Below are 18,054 nucleotides of genomic sequence, written 5' to 3'. Positions count from 1 at the left end.
GCATGGTGGTGCATGCCTTTAATCCCAGCATTTGGGAGGCAAAGGTAGGAGGATCGCCAGGAGTTTGAGGCCACCCTGAGACTATATAGTGAATTCCAAGTCAGCCTTGGCTAGAGCGAGACCCTACCTGGAAAAACAAAAAGAAAGAAAGAAAGAGTGATATAGATATATAGATATATATATTAGAGAGAGAGAGTTTGGGTGTACCAAGGGCTCTTGCCACTGCAAACGAAGTCCAGATGCATGTGCTACTTTGTGTGTCTGGGTTTTTTTTTTTTTTGTTTGTTTGTTTTGGAAGACAGGGTTTCACTCTAATTCAGACTGACCTGAAATTTACTATGTAATCTCAGGATGGCCTCGAACTCATAGCTATCTTCCTACCTGTGCCTCTCAAGTGCTGGGATTAAAGGCATGTGCCACCACACCCGGCTTTGTGTGTCTGGTTTTAAGTAGGTCTTGGGGAATTGAACCCAGACCAGCAGGCTTTGGAAGAGGGCATCTTTAACCACTGAGACATCTCTCCAGCCCCAGTTTCTTTCTTCCCATGCAGTGTGTACTTAACCTTTGCTCTTTTTCTGTGAATGTAGTACTGGTGATTAAACCTAGGCCTCGTGCACTTTACACAAAAATGCTATATCCTTGCTCCTCATGCTGTATTATCTGTAGCTCTACTCAGCACTCTTCCTACATTTAAGGACGTTACCCTACTTGTATCTATGTTCAGTGTGGCTGAACATGAAGGGCCCATTCATCAATAAGACTAGACTCTAGGGCAGCAGGAATGGTGTTATTTCTTTTTATAAAATTTTATTTATTTGTGTGTGTGTGCATGCATGTACACATATGCACATATCTGTGGTTTTTTTTTTAAATACTTTATTTTTATTTATTTAGTTATTTGAGAAAGAAAGAGAGAATGGGTGTGCCAGGGCCTCCAGCAACTGAAAATGAATTCCAGATGCATGCGTCACCTTGTGCATCTGGCTAACATGGGTCCTAGGGAATCGAACCAAGGTCCTTTGGCTTTGCAGGCAAATACCTTAACAGCCAAGCCATCCCTCCAGCCCACTGTGAGTTTCTTGATACTACAATTGAATGCCAAATGCATGTGTCACTTTCTTTTTCCCTCTGAGGTAGGGTCTTGTTCTAGCCCAGACTGACCTGAAATTCACTATGTAGTCTCAGGGTAGACTAGAACTCATGGTGATCCTTTTGGCTCTGCCTCCCCAGTGCTGGGATTAAATGTATATATCACCATGCCCAGCCTCATGTGTCACTTTTGTTTTGTTTTCTTTTGTTTTTCGAGGCAGAGTCTCACTCTGGCTCAGGCTGACCTGGGATTTATGTAGTCTCAGGGTGGCCTCGAATTCACAGCACTCCTCTTAACTCTGCCTCCCGAGTGCTGGGATTAAAGGTGTGCGCCACCAGGCCCGGCTATGTGTCACTTTTTGCATCTGGCTTCACATGGGTGCTGGGAAATGGAACCCGGGCCAGCAGGCTTTGTCAGAAAGCACCTTTAACCACTGAACCATCTCCCTAGCCCACTTTATTTCTTCTCTATCTGTCCCAGGAGCCCTTTCAACATGGTGGCATGCAGATGTATGCGACAGATGTTGTGGGGTATATTTCAGACCTTCTAATTTGCTGCAGCGTTCTTCCAAAGTCAGCACTTTCTGCCGATCCTCCTCCCATGCGAGAAGTTGTCTCTGATGCACTGCAACCATGTCATTGAGCTCCTTATCTCGGTCTTTTAATTCTCCAATGAGCAGCTGCAGCTCCTTTCGTTGTCTCTCAATAGTGGAAGTCTCAACTTTGGACCCGATGTTCTAAACATTGAAAGTGATTTTAGATCAAAATAAAACTTAGCAGAAATCAGCCAAAACACACTTTCCAAGTAACTACATTCTTTGCTGCCATTTCTGTGCCCCAATTTTTTATTTTTTTATTTTTATTTTTTTGCTGTCAATATCCTCATTCAAGTCAACAATATCATCCTTCACTTTGACCTCATTTTTTTTTTTTTTTTTTTGATGTGGTGCAAGAGATGAAACCCAGGGTCCTATACATGCTTGGGACATGCTCTATCACTGAGCTACCCCAACCCCTGTCCCAACAATTCTGGAATGACTAAGGCAAGATAAACATGAAATAATTTAAAATAGTTTATTTATTTATCTATTTGAGAGGCAGGTAGAGGTAGATATAGAGAGAGAAAGAAGGAGAGAATGAGCATGCCAGGGCCTCCAGCTGCTGTAAACGAATTCCAGGTGCATGTGCCACCCTGTGCATCTGGCTTACGTGGGTCCTGGGGAATCGAACTGTGGTCCTTAGGCTTTGCAGGCAAGTGCCTTTAACCACTGAGCAATCTCTCTAAACCTATATCTAAATTGTTTCATGTTGGCTTGGAGAAATGGCTTAGCAGTTAAGGTGCTTGCCTGCAAAGCCTAAGGACCAAGGTCCAATCCCTCAGTACTAGGTGTGGTGGCTCACACCTTTAATCCCAGCACTTGGGAGGCAGAGGTAGGATGATTGCCATGAGTTTGAGGCCACCCAGAGACTACATAGTGAATTCCAGGTCAACCTGAACTGGAGCAACATCCTACCTCAGAAAAAATAAAAAATAGACAGTTCCCCAGGACCTATGCAAAGCCAGATGCACAAAGTGGTGTCTGCATCTGGAGTTCATCTGTAATGGCAAAAGGCCCTGGCATTGTCATAAACTCTCTTGCCCCTCTTTCTCTGTTTGTAAATAAATAATTAATGTTTCTTTTTTCTCTTCTTTTTTCCCTTCCCTCCCCCAGGTAAGATCTCACTCTAGCCCAGGCTGACCTGGAATTCACTATGTAGTCTCAAGGTGGCCTCATGGTGATCCTCCTACTTCTGCCTCCTGAGTGCTGGGATTACAGGTTTGTGCCACCACGCTCGGCTAATTACTATTTTATTTACTTAGTATGTTAATTGCATATGTACATGTGCAGATGAAGATGCTTATGCCCTGTGCACACCTGTGTGGAGAAAGTCAGGTGTCTTTTATCACTTTCTGCTTTATTTCCTTCAGACTAAGCCTCTCACTGAAAGTGAAGCTGCTGTTTTTAGGTCCCACTGGTTGACCAGGAAGCCCCAGCGGCCTTCCTATCTCTACTCCTCTCCCCTTTCAGAACTGGGTTTAGGGCTGGAGAGACGGCTTAGCGGTTAAGCACTTGCCTGTGAAGCCTAAGGGCCCTGGTTCGAGGCTTGGTTCCCCAGGTCCCACATTAGCCAGATGCACAAGGGGGCGCACGCGTCTGGAGTTCGTTTGCAGAGGCTGGAAGCCCTGGCGCGCCCATTCTCTCTCTCTCCCTCTATCTGTCTTTCTCTCTGTGTCTGTTGCTTTCAAATAAAAAAAAAAAAAAAAAAGAACTGGGTTTATAGAGAGAAGTGGCCATACTGGCTTTTTACTTGGGTGCCGGGGATCAAACTCAGTCCTCACACTTGTGCAGCAAGTGCTCTTACTGCTGAGTCATCTCCTCAGCTCCATATATAGCAAGAATTTTTTCAAGGTAAGGTCTCGCTCTAGCCCAGGTTGACCTGGATCTCACTTTGTAGTTCCAGGCTGGTCTCACACTCATAGCAATCCTCCTACTTCTGCCTCCTGAGAGTGCTAGGATTAAAGGCATGTGCCATCACATCTGGTTGTATTTTTGTTGTTTTTTAATGTATTTGTGTGTGTGTACACATGTGCCCAGGGTCTCTTGCCAATGTAACTCCAGACACTTGCATCCAGCTTTATGTGTGTGCTAGAGAGTTGAACCAAGGCCTGAAGGCTATGTAAGCAAACACCTTTAACTGCTGAGCCATCTTCCCAGCCTTATTTATTTATTTATTTATTTATTTATTTTTGGCTTCTCAAGGTAGAGTTTCACTCTAGTCCAGGCTGACCTGGAATTCACTCTGTATTCTCAGGGTAGCCTCGAACTCACAGCAATCCTCCTACCTCTGCCTCCCAAGTGCTAGGATTAAAGGCATGCACCACTACACCTAGCTTAATATTTATTGTTTTTGAGAGGCAGATAGAGTGAGTATGGATATGCCAGGGCTTCCTACCACTGAAAACAAACTCCAGAAGTATAAACCACTTAGTGTATCTGGATTTGCATGGGTACTTAGGAACTGAATCAGGGTCCTTAGGCTTTGCAAGCAAGCATCTTTAACTGATGAGCCATCTTTCCAGCCAATAATCCACTTATTTATTTGAAAAAGAGAGAGAAAGAGAGAAGAGAACATGCACTAGAGTCTCTTGTTACAAAGTCCAAAGCCACTTTGTGCATCTGACTTTACATAGGTACTGGGGAATTGAACCCAGGCCAGAGTATTTACCAGCAAATGCCTTTAACTGCTAAACCACCTTCCTACCCATGTTATTTTAAATGTATTTATTTATTTGGTTTTTCAAGGTAGGGTTTCTTTCTAGCTCAGGTTAACCTGGAATTCACTCTATAGTCTCAGGGTGGCCTTGAACTCATGGTGATTCTCCTACCTCCTAAATGCTGGGATTAAAGGCATACGCCACCATGCCTGGCTTTTAAAATTTTTTATTTTTAGGGACAGCAAGAGACAGAGAGAGAGAGAGAATTAGTGCACCAGGACCTCAGCTACTGCAATCGAACTCCAGATGCTTCTGCCACCTAATGGGCATGTGTGGCCTTGCGCTTACCTCACCTTGGTGTGTCTGGCTTATGTGGGATCTGGAGAGTCAAACATGGGTCCTTAGGCTTCCCAGGCAAGTGCCTTAACTGCTAAGCCATCTCTCCAGCCCTACCCTAGTTTATTTGTTTGTTCTTGTTTGAGTAGTGTCTCACTCAAGTCCAGGCTGTTCTGGAACTCACTCTGTAGTCCCCAGATAGCCTCAAACTCACAGCCATCCTCCCACTTCTGCCTCCCAAGTACTAGGATTAAAGGAATGATACCACACCCATCTTATTTTTATTTTTTTAAATACTTTATTTATTTGCAAGGATAGAGAGGAGGGTAGGTAGATAGAATACACAAGGGCCTCCTGCCACTGCAAATGAACTCCAGACACATGTACCACCTTGTGAATCTGACTCTACATGGGTACTGGGGCCGTCAGCTTTGCAAACAAGTGCCTTAACCACTGAACCATCTCTCCAGCCCCTCCTCTTTTTCAAATTGTTATTTATTTACAAGCACAGAGAGACAGAGATGAGACAGAAAGAAAGAGAGACACAATGACCATATTAGGGCCTCTTGCCAGCGTAAACAAACTTCAGATGTATATGTAACTTTGTGCATTTGGTTTTATGTGAGTACTGGGGAATCAACTCTGAGTCATTAGGCTTTGCAGGCAAGTACCTTAACTACTAAGCCATCTCTCTCTCTCTCTCTGTTTTGTTTTTCTTTGGTTTTTCGAGGTAGGGTCTCACTCTGGTCCAGGCTAACCTGGAATTAACTATGTAGTCTCAGGGTGGCCTCTAACTCATGGCACGCCTCCCAAGTGCTGGGATTAAAGGCATGGGCCACCACGCCTAACTCATCTCTTTACGTTCTCCCCCCCTCCGCCTGTTTTATTTCTTTTTTCTTCTTGGATTTTCTTTTAATGTATATTTTATTTATTTATTTATTTATTTAAGAGAGAGAGATAGAAATAGGCAGGTAAAGAGAGAATGGGCATGCCAGGGCTCCTAGCCATTGCAAATGAACTCCAAATGCATGCGCCCCTTGTGCATCTGGCTTATGTGGGTCCTGGGGAATTGAACCTGGGTCCTTTGGCTTTGTAGGTAAGTGTCTTAACCACAAAGCCATTTCTCCAGTCCTTCTTTTTGGTTTTCCAAGGTAGGATCTTGTTCTAGCCTAGGCTGACCTGGAATTCACTCTGTAGTTTCAGAGTGGCCATGAACTCACGGTGATCCTCCTACCTCTGCATCCCAAGTACTAGGATAAAAGGCGTGCAACACCACGCCTGCCTTTCTGTTTTATTTATTTAAAAAAAGATTTTCTTTATTTATTTGAGAGAGAGAGAAAGAGGCATCTAAAGACAGAATGGGTGCTCTTGGGCCTCTAGCCACTACAAATGAACTCCAGATGCGTGCACCACTTTGTGCATCTGGCTCAGCATGGGCACTGGGAAACTGAACCTTAGGCTTTGCAGGTAAGCACCTTAACCGCTAAGCCATCTTTCCAGCCCTGTTTTATTTCTTTGGTTTATTTTAATTTTTATTTTTTTGGTTTATTTTAATTTTTATTTCTTTATTTGAGAGAGATATACAGAAATAGGCAGGTAGAGAGAGAGAATGGGCATGCCAGGGCCTCCAGCCACTGCAAACAAACTCCAGATGCATGTGCTTATGTGGGCCCTGGAGAGTTGAATCTGGGTCCTTTGGCTTTGCAGGCAAGTGTCTTAACCACTAAGCCATCTCTCCAGACCCCTGTTTTATTTCTTAAAACGTACTCTAGGGCTGAAGAGATGGCTCAGTGGTTAAGAGCACTTCCTGTGCAAGCAAGAGGGCCTGAGGAGGCCTGGGAAATTCTCAAGTTGGATCCCCAGTGCCCACATAAACAGCTAGGTATAGCCACACACATTTGCAACATCAGTCCCAAAGGGGAGCGGAGACCTGAGAACGACCAGAGCTCCAAAGATACAGCAAGCTCCTGGAGCAGCAAGAGACTTCAGCTCAAATAAGACCAGGTAGAAGAGCAATGACACGGGACTCCTATGTTCCACTCTGGCCAGTGCAGGTGAGTGCTGGTCTGGGGCCCAGCACTGGCCTATGTACAAGTGCATACACCATGTATACAAAACTAATAAACAAGCCGGGCGTGATAGTGCACAACTTTAATCCCAGAACTTGGGAGGCAGAGGTAGGAGGATCGCCATGAATTCGAGGCCACCCTGAGTCTACACAGTGAATTCCAGGTCTGCCTAGGCTAGAGTGAGACCCTACCTCGAAAAACAAAAACAAAACAACAACAAAAAACCCACAAACTAATAAACAAAACAGAACAAGGTATACTATAGCCCAAGATGGCCTTGAATTTGAGGCAACCATCCTACATCAGTCTAGTGCTGGGATTAGATGTATTCCACAACAACCAGCTTTAAAGAATATTTATTTTAAAACCATGATGCCCTTTCCATAACTAGCAGTATTATCTACAGTAATTCCTGCTATTGAGATGAAAAGTTTGCTCAAGTGGTTAAAAGGGGCTTGCTTTAAGCCGGGCGTGGTGGCATACGCCTTTAATCCCAGCACTCGGGAGGCAGAGGTAGGAGGATCACCATGAGTTCGAGGCCACCCTGAGACTGCATAGTGAATTCCTGGTCAGCCTAGAGTGAGACCCTACCTAGAAAAACCAAAAAAAGGGGGGGGGGAGGCTTGCTTACAGTATTTCCTTTTATTTTATTTTAAAACCAAATAAATAAATAAATTTAAAACACAAATCAGGGGCTGGAGAGATGGCTTAGTGGTTAAGCACTTGCCTGTGAAGCCTAAGGATCTTGGTTCAAGGCTTGATTTCCCAGGACCCACGTTAGCCAGATGCACAAGGGGGCGGGCACATGCGTCTGGAGTTGTTTGCAGTGGCTGGAGGCCCTGGTGCACCCATTCTCATTCTCTCTCTCTCTCTCTCTCTCTGTCACTCTCAAATAAAACCACAAATCATAGCCAGACATGGTGGCTCATGCCTTTAGTCCCAGCACTTGGGAGGCAGAGGTAGGAGGATCACCAAGAGTTCGAGGTCACCCTAAGACTACATAGTGAATTCCAGGTCAACCTGGGCCTGAGACCCTACCTCAAACAAACAAACAAAAAACACAAATCATTTTACAGTCTGGTGCATTCACTGAATAAAGCTGGTCTTATCAAGTTTGAATGCCGAATTGGCCACTTAGTAGCTATACAACCTAAGACTTAGTTTCTTCACCTATGAATGTTCAGCACTTCTTTTGTTTTTTACATACATGTGTGTGCAGGTGAATGTTTAGGCCAGAGGACAACTTTGGTTGCTATTGGCCTGGAACTTACCAATTAAGTTAGACTAAGTGGCCAGCAAGTTCCAGGGATCCAAGTGTCTGTGCTGGAGTTACAGGCATGTCACCGCACTAAAGCTTTTCTGTTTTGTCTTTTTTTTTTTTTTTTTTTTTGAGGTAGAGTCTTGCTCTAACAATTCACTATGTATGGAATTCACTCTGTAGTCCCAGACTGACCTCAAACTCACAGTGATGCCTCCACATGAGCCATCACACCCAGCTCACACTCTGCATTTTTATGTGGGTACTGACTGGAGGTTAAATTCAAATCCTCACACAAGTATTTTACAGACTAAGCCATCTTACCAGTCCTTGGTACTACTTCCTTCTCTCTTTTTTCTTTTTTTTTCTTTTAGTATTGGGGGTTAAACCTAGGGCCTTGCACATGCTAGGCTAGTGCTCTACCTGAGCAATATATTCAGCCTCTTTTTACTTTATTTTCCCATATATATTAAAAAAAAAAAAAAAATCCAGGCCAGCCTGAACTAGAGTGAAACCCTACCTCAAAAAGAAAAAAACAAAGACCAAAAAGTAATGACAATGAATAAATTATATTTACTTACTAGTAACATGTACATAACATCTACAAACACAGTTGCACAAATTTGCATCACAATACTTGAATTCCAGCTTTTGGTCAGCTACCAATATTTACTGAATGCCAGTGGCTGGGGTTGAGGCTATGCATGAGTGTGCCAGGCAAGGAGCATATAGCTCAATTGAGGAAGACGGGCAATAAACCAAGTACCCAAAAAATGTTCACAGTATACGAAGAGCGTTCAAAGTCACCCTCTTCTGACAAATGCAAACTGTGGGCAAAAGACTTGATATGGGTATTAAGAAAGTCCATCCACTGGCCAGTCTGCTATTAGGAGCATTGTGCGAGATATAGCAGTGTCATCATCTTTGTTATACAGGGATCCCTTCGTACTCACGACCACGTTTTATTAGGCTCAGGAAACGGACTCTGTAGCCTGGGCTCCGGCCCACATGCAGGTTCTTCCCGCGGGCTCACCTGGCGCCGGGCGGGGAAGGTCGCCGAAGGGTTCATAGGTGTTGCCTCGGCCCGCCGGAGCTAGTCCGAGCGGGCAGCGTCACCTTAGAAAGGCCATGGGCGCCTGGCCGAGGGAGCGGCGGGGCGAGCCGGGAGCCCGGAGCCCCGCGCGCCCGCGGCCACGACAGCCGCCCAAACCGCCCGGCCCGCGCCACCGCCCTCGGCCTCGCGAGACTTGGGGCCACGTGCTCGGCCTTTGCGTCTCCGGGCTTGGCGGCGCGATGTGACCACAACCCCTTCCCCACGCTGGAGGGACCGTTACCCCTGACAGATGAGGCAAATCAAAGGCTATTTTAAAATCCTGGTGGTCAACTGCTGGCCACAACAGCAGACCAAGAACCAGAGTTGAAGGAAGAAGGATATCTCTAATCTAGCCGACCTGTCTGCCTGCCTTGGTAGTGTGTCACCACAGTTTACCATTGTTGCCAGGGGCAGTGGCTCCACCTGTAACCTGGCACTTGGGAGGAGGATGGGGAGGAAAGATCACAAAGTGGGACTCTAGGTTTCAAACCCCAAAATAGAGGTCTGGAGAGATGGCTCAGCAGTTAATGGTTTTGTCTGCAAAGTCTGATAGCCTAGGTTCGATTCCTCAGTAGCTGTGTAAGCCAGATGCACAAAGTCGCATATGCATCTGGATTTCTTTTGCAGTGGAAAGATGTCCTGGCATGCCCATTCTATCGCTTTCTCTCTGCATGAAAAAAGGCGGGAGGGGGGGATGGAAGACAGGGGGGCTGGAAAGATGGCTTAACAGTTAAGGCATTTGCCTACAAAGCCTAACCATCCAGAAATCAATACTCTAGTACCCATTGTAAAGCCAGATGCACAAAGTGGTGCATGCATCTGGAGTTCCCTTGCAGTGGCTAGAGGCCTTGGTGCACTCATTCTCTCTCTCTTGGTCTGTCACTTTTTTTTTTTTTTCCAGGTAGGGTCTCACTCTGGCCCAGGCTTACCTGGAATTAACTATGTAGTCTCAGGGTGACCTCAAACTCATAGCAATCCTCCTACCTCTGCCTCCTGAATACTGGGATTAAAGGTGTTCGTCACCACAACCGGCTTGTTCTGTCACTCTTTATTTGCAAATAAATAATAGTAATGGATAGTGGTGCATACCTTAACCCCAGCTCTTAGGAGGCCAAGGTAGGAGGATCACTATGAATTCAAAGCTACCTGAGGACTATACATAGTGAATTCCAGGTCAGCCTGAACTACTACCTCAACAAACAACAACAACAACAGAGCCAGGTGGGGTGGCGCATGCCTTTTATCCCAGCATTTGGGAGGCAGAGGTAGAAGGACTGCAGTGAATTTGAGTCCACCCTGAGACTACATAGTGAATTCCAGGTCAGCCTGAGCTAGAGCGCAACCCTACCTGAGAAAAAAAAAAAAAAAAAAAAAAAAAAAGAGAGAGATACAGAAAAAGAAAAACCAAAATAATGTGCTGGATGTTCTTTTTTATTTTTATTTTTAATTGACAGCTTCCATAATTGTAAGCAATATCCCATGGCAATTGCCCCCCATACTTTCCCCTTCAAAATCCACTCTCCATCATATCCCCTCCCCCTCTCAATCAGTCTCTCTCTTATTTTAATGTCATCATCTTCTCCTATTATGATGGTCTTGTGTAGGTAGTGTCAGGCATTTTAAGGTCATGGATATCCAGGCCATTTTGTGTCTGGAGGAGCACGCTGTAAGGAGTCCTACCCTTCCTTTGGCTCTTACATTCTTTCCACCACCTCTTCCACAATGGACCCTGAGCCTTGGAAGGTGTGATAGAGATATTGCAGTGCGGAGCACTACTCTGTCACTTCTCAGCACCATGATGCCTTCTAAGTCATTCCAAGGTCACTGCCATCTGAAAAGAGAAGCTTCTCTAACCAAAAGTGAGAATAGCACTATTATATGGGTATGAACATTAACAGAAGTGCTTACTGGACAGTTTGATGAGCATAGTACATACATGTAGCCAGACACTAGCATACATTACACCCCTAAGGCTTATGACTACTCCTGTTGTAGGTTTTCAGTATCAGGGATGTATTCTCTCCCATGGAGTGGGTCTCCAGTCAAATTAGAGGGTGGTTGGTTTCCCCCTCTAACAGATGTGCCACTATTGCACCTGTTGGCTCATTTAGCCTGGCTGGCCAAATATAAGGCCACTGTTAGGTATCTTCACTGATTTCTCTCTCTCCCATTGAACTGCATGCAGCATAGTTTTTTCCAGCTTCCTGTCAGCTGGTCTACATGGAGGAGGTTTTCAGCTCAGCTCCAACAGGGTTTCTTAGTGGACTTGCAGCCCAAGTATGTGGAGTCTTCAGCAACAGGGTCTTACCATCTATTCCTGGTGGAAAACCAAGGGCCTCAGCAATGTGGCTCATGTCTTTTAATGCCAGCAGTCAGCAGCCTGAGCCAAGAGAAATGCTACAAGTTCCAAGCCAGTCAGGCCTACATAGCTAATACCAGGCCAGGGTTAATGACGTAATCTCAAAACAAAACAAAAAAGTAAAGCCATATTCTAGGTTAAATCTAAGCTTGTCCATGCCCCACAGTCACTTATGACTTCATCTTCCGTTTATGATTCAGGTTATGTAGGACTAGATTATGGAACCTTCCCCAACCCCTGCTTTTTTTTTTTTTTCTCAAGTAAGGTCTTGCTCTAGCTCAGGCTGACCTGGAATTCACTATGTAGACTCGAACTGATTGTGATCCTCCTACCTATGATGCCCAAGTGCTGGGATTAAAGGTGTATGCCACCACGCCTGGCTACCCTCTCCCCCCTTTTTTTTGAGGGTTTCGTTTTAGCCCAGGCTTACCTGGAATTCACTATGTAGTCTCATGATGGCCTTGAACTCACAGTGATCTTCCTACCTCAGCCTCCTGAGAGCTGGGATTAAAGATGTGCAAACTCGTGTCTTAATTTTTTTTTTTTTTTCCAGGTAGTGTTTCACTCTAGTCCAGGCTGACCTGGAATTCACTCTATAGTCTCAGGGTAGCCTCAAACTGATGGTGAGCCTCCTACCTTTGCCTCCAGAGTGCTGGGATTAAAGGCATGCGTCACTATGTCCAGCTTGTTTTACTATCCTTTTTTTTTTTTGTTTTTTCGAGGTAGGGTCTCACTCTAGCCCAGGCTGACCTGGAATTCACTATGGAGTCTCAGGGTGGCCTCGAACTCATGGCAATCCTCCTGCCTCTGCCTCCTGAGTGCTGAGATTAAAGGTGTGTGCCACTTCACCCAGCAGATGACTATTTCTGAGACAAGTTCTCACTCTGTAACCTATACCTGAATTTATCTTTTAGATGTGTACGTGGTGTGTGTGTGCACATGTATGCATGGGTACACTTTATGCACATGGATGTAGAATGCTTGTTTTATCATGCAAGAGAGCGAGAGCCAGGGCCTTCAGCTACTGCAATCACACTGCAGACATGTGCTCCCCATTGTGCACATGTGTGACCTTGCATACTTGCATCACTTGTGCATCTAGCTTAGATGGGATCTGAAGAGTCAAACATGAGTCCTTAGGCAAGTGCCTTAACTGCTAAGCATCTCTCCAGCCCAAGTCTAGTGTTTTATAGATGCTGGGGATCTGAGCTAGACCTTCAGGTTTGCCTAGCAAGCACTTCACCCACTAAGCCATTTCCCCAGCCCCTTAAAATTGTCTAACTGACAAGCATTCTACCATTTTAATGGGTATTTTTCAAGGTGCTAATATTTACCATGTAGCCACATATCTAACCCTCACTAAAAAAGTATACAAGAAATGGGGTTTACTTTTTACGATTATGATGGGTAGATAATAAATTGCTAAAAGAAATATGGTGACCAGCCACAAATCCAAAATCTCTAACAACTGCTAAGCCATCTCTTTAACATAGTGATTTATGCTTTTTTTTTTTTTTTTTTTTTTTTTCTCCCCAAGGCAAGGTCTCACTCTTGCCCAGGCTGACCTGGAACTCACTGTGTAGTCTGAGGCAGGTCTTGAACTCCTAGTGATCCCCTACCTCAGCCTCCAGAGTGCTGAGAATAAAGGCATGTACCACTACATCCAGCTTTCATATTTGTGAACTTTTTAAGGTAAGACAGCACAAATCATCTTCGCATTGTCAGCACTTGTTTGCAACGTCAGCCAGCCTGAGTTCATTCCTCAATACCCGTAATAAAGGCAGATGCACAAAGCTGTGCATGTGTTTGGAATTCATTTGCAGTGACAAGAGGCCCCATGCACTCTCTCAAGTAAGTAAAAATTTAAAAATTCATATTGTCAGCACCCACTTTTAAAGAGCTATTATTTATTTACTTATTAGAGACAGAGTGGGAAAGAGGGAGAGAGAATGGGTTCACCAGGTCCTCCACAAACGAACTCCTCATGCACGAGCCACCATGAGACCTGGAGAATCAAACATGGGTCCTTAGGCTTGGCAGGCATGTGCCTTAACCACTAAGCCATCTCTCCAGCCCAGCACCCACTTTTAAAAGTGAATGTCACACTGCAAGACCTTATCAAAACAAAACATTATCAAAACTGCATTTAGCAGGTTGTGGTGGCACACACCTTTGATCCCAGCACTCAGGAGGTAGAAGGATTGCTATGAGTTTGAAGCCAGCCCAGAGTACACAGTGAATTCCAGGTGTGGTGGTTTGATTCAGGTGTCCCCATAAACTTAGGCATTCTGAATGTTAGGTTCCCAGCTGATGGGAGATTTGGGAATTAACACCTCTTGGAGGCAGTGTATTGCTGGGGGTGGGCTTATGGGTATTATAGCCAGTGTCCCCTTGCCAATGTTTGGCACACTGTCCTGTTGATATTGCCCACCTTATGTTGGCCAGGAGGTGATGTCCCTCCTCTGCTCATGCCATAGTCTTCCCCTGCCATGATGGAGCTTTCCCTCGAATCTATAAGCCAAAATAATCCTTTTTTTTTTTTTCCCCTCAAAAGCTGCTCTTGGTTAGGTGATTTCTACCAGCAATGCAAACCTAACTGCAACACCAGGATAACCTGGGCTAGCTTGATGCCCTACCTTGAAAATCAAACAAAGATTGCATTTTCAGCCAGGTGTGGTGCCTTTAATCCCAGCACTCAGGAGGCAGAGGCACGAGGATCACTGTGCATTAAAGGCCAGCCTGAGACTACATAGTGAGTTTCAGGTCAGTTTGGGCTGGAGTGAGACCCTACCTCGAAACACCCCCACCCACTGCAAAAAAAACAAACTGCATTTGCATTTGAAATTTTGACCTTAATCAGGACAAATCTCTTACATTTTTTCTTTTTCCTTTTGGTTTTTTGAGGTAGTTTCACTCTAACCCAGGTTGACCTGGAATTCACTAGTCTCAAACTGGCCTTGAATTTATGGCAATCCTCCTACCTCTGCCTCCTGAGTGCTGGGATTAAAGGTACACCCCACCATGCCAGATTGTTTTTTAAATTTCATTTATTTTCGAGGAGAGGGGGAGAGCAAGAGAGCTAGAGAGTGTAAGGAACTCCAGGTATATCCCACACTTTATGCATCTAGCTGTACAAGACTTTACAAACAAGTGCTTTCAATTGCTGAGCCATCTCCCCTATCCTTTTCTTAAAAATACTAAATTGTGAGAATATGAATTAAAGCTGTTCTTTGGGCTATGGACATTTTAATCAGATTAAACTATGAGGTATATTAGATTTTAAGTCAGTAGACACAGGCATGGTGGCACACACCTTTAATCCCAGCACTCGGGAGGCAGAGGTAGGATTGCAATGAGTTCGAGGCCATCCTTAGACTACATAGTGAATTCCAGGTCAGCAAGAAAAATTGTCAGGGCTGGAGAGATGGCTCAGAAGGTAAGGCACTTACCTGTAAAGCCTAACAACTCAGGTTTGATTCCCCAGTACCAACATGAAGCCAAATGCACAAAGTTGCTCATAGGTCTGGAGGCCCTGGTATGGCCATTCTTTCTCTGTCTCTCATTGCTTGCAAAAAATTTAAGGGCAAGAGAGAGAATGGGTGCACCAGGCCTCTAGCCACTACAAATGCAGATGCATGAGTCATCTTGTGGATCTGACAAATGTGGGTCCTGGGGAATCAAACCTGGGTCCTTTGGCTTTGCAGGCAAGCGCCTTAACCACTAAGCCATCTCTCCAGCTTTTTAAGTCAAAGAACAAAATTTACATTAGCCAAAAGGATAAATTCTTATTTTTTTCTTTTTGAGGTAGGGTCTCACTCTAGTTCAGGCTGACCTGGAATTCACTATGTTGTTTCAGGGTGGCCTTGAACTCACAGTGATCCTCTAACCTCTGCCTCCCAAATGCTGAGATAAAAGGCATGTGCCACCACGCCATCTACTGACTTAAAATTTAATATACCTCAGTTTAATCTGATTAAAATGTCCACAGCCCAAAGAACAGCTTTAATTCATATTCTCACAATTTAGTATTTTTAAGAAAAAAGGATAGGGGAGATGGCTGGGAGATAGGGGAGAGTACTGGAATTAAAGGCGTGAGGCACCACACCTGGCCCACAAGGATAATTTTCTTTTAATTTTTTTTTTTTGTTGTTGTTGTTTATTTATTTGAGAGCAACAGAGAAAGAGAGAGAGAGAGAGAACGGGCGCACTAGGGCCTCCAGCCACTGCAAACAGATGCCTGCGGCCCCTTGTGCATCTGGCTAACGTGGGTCCTGGGGAATTGAGCCTCGAACTGGGGTCTTTAGGCTTCACAGGCAAGCGCTTAACCGCTAAGCCATCTCTCCAGCCCGACACAAGGATAATTTTTATGCTACATTTTCTCACAGTAATGTGCATTGCTGTGTGTATATGGATCAAAATTACATTTGCCCAGAACTGTGCAAGTGTGACTAGACTCTATATGAAGTCACATGGGGATCTTCCAACACCAATGTAACAAATAAAAAAAAAACATGCCGAAGTGTCATGGTGGATACATTTGTAGACATTAATGCAGAGTTTCATTTTTAAACTTGTATCGTTATCACACATTTTTTCTAAGGCATTACTGTTCTAACAAAATGTTCCTTCAAGACTATTTAGGGCTGGAGAGATGGCTTAGGGGTTAATTGCTTGCCTGTGAAGCCTAAGGTACCCGGTTCGAGGCTTGATTCCCCAGGACCCATGTTAGCCAGATGTACAAGGGGGTGCATGTGTCTGAACATTGTTTGCAATGGCTGAAGGCCCTGGCATGCCCATTCTCTCTCTCTCTCTTTCTGCCTTTCTCTCTCTGTCTGTTGCTCTCAAATAAATAAAAATAAACAAGTTTTTTTTTTTTTTTTAAAGACTATTTGTGGCTGGAGAGATGGTTCAGTAGCTAAGGCATTTGACTGCAAAGCCTAACAACCCAAGTTTGGTTCCCCAGTACCCACATAAAGCCAGATGCACAGTGGCACATGCATCTGGAGTGTTTGCAGTGGCTGGAGGCCCTGATGCACCCATTCTCTCAATCTCTTTCTGCTTGCAAATAGATAAAATATGTTTGGGGGAAAAAAGTGTGCTATACAAAAAAAAAAAGATTATTTGAGCCAACACTTGGGAGACAGAGGTAAAAGGATTGCCATGAGTTCGAGGCCACCCTGAGACTACATAGTGAATTCCAGGTCAGCCTCGGCTAGAAAGCGAGACCCTACCTTGATAAAACAAACAAAAGACTATACGCATGGCAGTGAACAATGATTTCATGAGATTTCTCCACTCCTTCCCACCCATTCCCCCACTCTCAGTTCTAAGTTTCTTAACGGTGTCCGTAGCAGTTTTAATACAAATCTTTTCAATTTTAGTACCTGATTTAAGTTCATCTAATGCATTCACTAAAATTAAGTGCATCTAATGCATTCACTAAAATTATCATTGTCTCCTGTGATGTTATTTCCCAGACTCTATATTGAACATGAGTATATTTTACTCATATAATGTATTGAGCAAGAACTGTCAGCCACTCTGAATGTCCTTCCTTTTTCAAAACTTTTTTTTTTTTCCAAGGTTGGGTCTCTCTCTGGTCCAGGCTGACCTGGAATTAATTATGTAGTCTCAGGGTGGCCTCAAGCTCATGGAGATCCACCTACCTCTGCCTCTTGGGTGCTGGGATTAAAGGTGTGTGCCACCATATTTTTTATTTTTATTTATTTAAGAGAGGGAGAAGGGATGGGTATGCCAGGGCCTCTAGCCATTGCAAATGAACTCTAGATGCATGCACCACCATGTGCCATCTGGCTTACCTGGGATCTGGGGAATCTAACGAACCTGGGTTTTTAAGCTTTGCAGGCAAGCACCTTAACCGCTATGCCATCTCTCCAACCCCTGAATGCCTTTCTACTCAGGACAGTAGGTCTAAAAATGTATCTGAGTTCTGCCTGCTCCTAATTAACATTACCAAACATGTTTCTTTGTATTAATGGAAAAAAAAATTTTTTTAAATTTTGTTTAGCTGGGAGGTGATAGTACATGCCTTTAATTCCAGCTCAGGAGGTAGAGGTAGGAGGATTGCTGAAAAGTCGAGGCCACCCTGAGGCCACATAGTGAATTCCAGGTCAGCCTGGGCTAGAGCCAAGACCTTACCTCAAAAACTCAAAAAATAGCTGGGCGTGGTAGCACACGCCTTTAATCCCAGCACTCGGGAGGCAGAGGTAGGAGGACTGCCATGAGTTCAAGGGCACCCTGAGACTACATAGTAAATTCCAGGTCAGTCTGAGCTAGAGTAAGAACCTACCATGAAAAAAAGAAAAACCAAACAGTAAGCCAGGTGTGGTGGCACACGCCTTTAATCCCAGCACTCGGGAGGCAGAGGTAGGAGGATCACTGTGAGTTCAAGGCCAGCCTGAGACTACAGTGAATTCCAGGTCAGCCTGGGCTAGAGCGAGACCCTACCTCAAAAAACAAAACAAACAAACAAAAACTCCCAAATACATAAAATAAAATTTTATTTGAAAGAGACAAAGAGAAAAAAGTAAAGAGAGAGAGAAGGAAGAGAGTATGGGCACACCAAGGCTTCCT

At 44.5% G+C, this 18,054-nt stretch overlaps 1 protein-coding gene across 1 annotated transcript in view; it reads right to left on the bottom strand.

Moving 5' to 3' along the window:
• Ccdc62 (coiled-coil domain containing 62) overlaps nucleotides 1–9,157 on the bottom strand; it is a 35,509-nt gene extending 26,352 nt beyond the window's left edge. Inside the window, exons 1-2 of the mRNA XM_045132126.1 lie at nucleotides 9,042–9,157; nucleotides 1,634–1,826 (exon numbers count right to left, since the gene is read on the bottom strand). Coding sequence (XP_044988061.1) covers nucleotides 1,634–1,826; nucleotides 9,042–9,077 — 229 coding nt within the window. The 5' untranslated portion in view covers nucleotides 9,078–9,157. The remainder of the gene's footprint in view (nucleotides 1–1,633; nucleotides 1,827–9,041) is intronic.
• Nucleotides 9,158–18,054: the final 8,897 nt, after the last annotated feature.

The sequence above is a fragment of the Jaculus jaculus genome, chromosome 13 (genome assembly GCF_020740685.1).
Source record: "Jaculus jaculus isolate mJacJac1 chromosome 13, mJacJac1.mat.Y.cur, whole genome shotgun sequence".
Classification (NCBI taxonomy): Eukaryota; Metazoa; Chordata; class Mammalia; order Rodentia; family Dipodidae; genus Jaculus; species Jaculus jaculus.
Note: the sequence above shows the minus strand (reverse complement) of the source record. Positions and strands in the feature narration are given on the sequence as shown.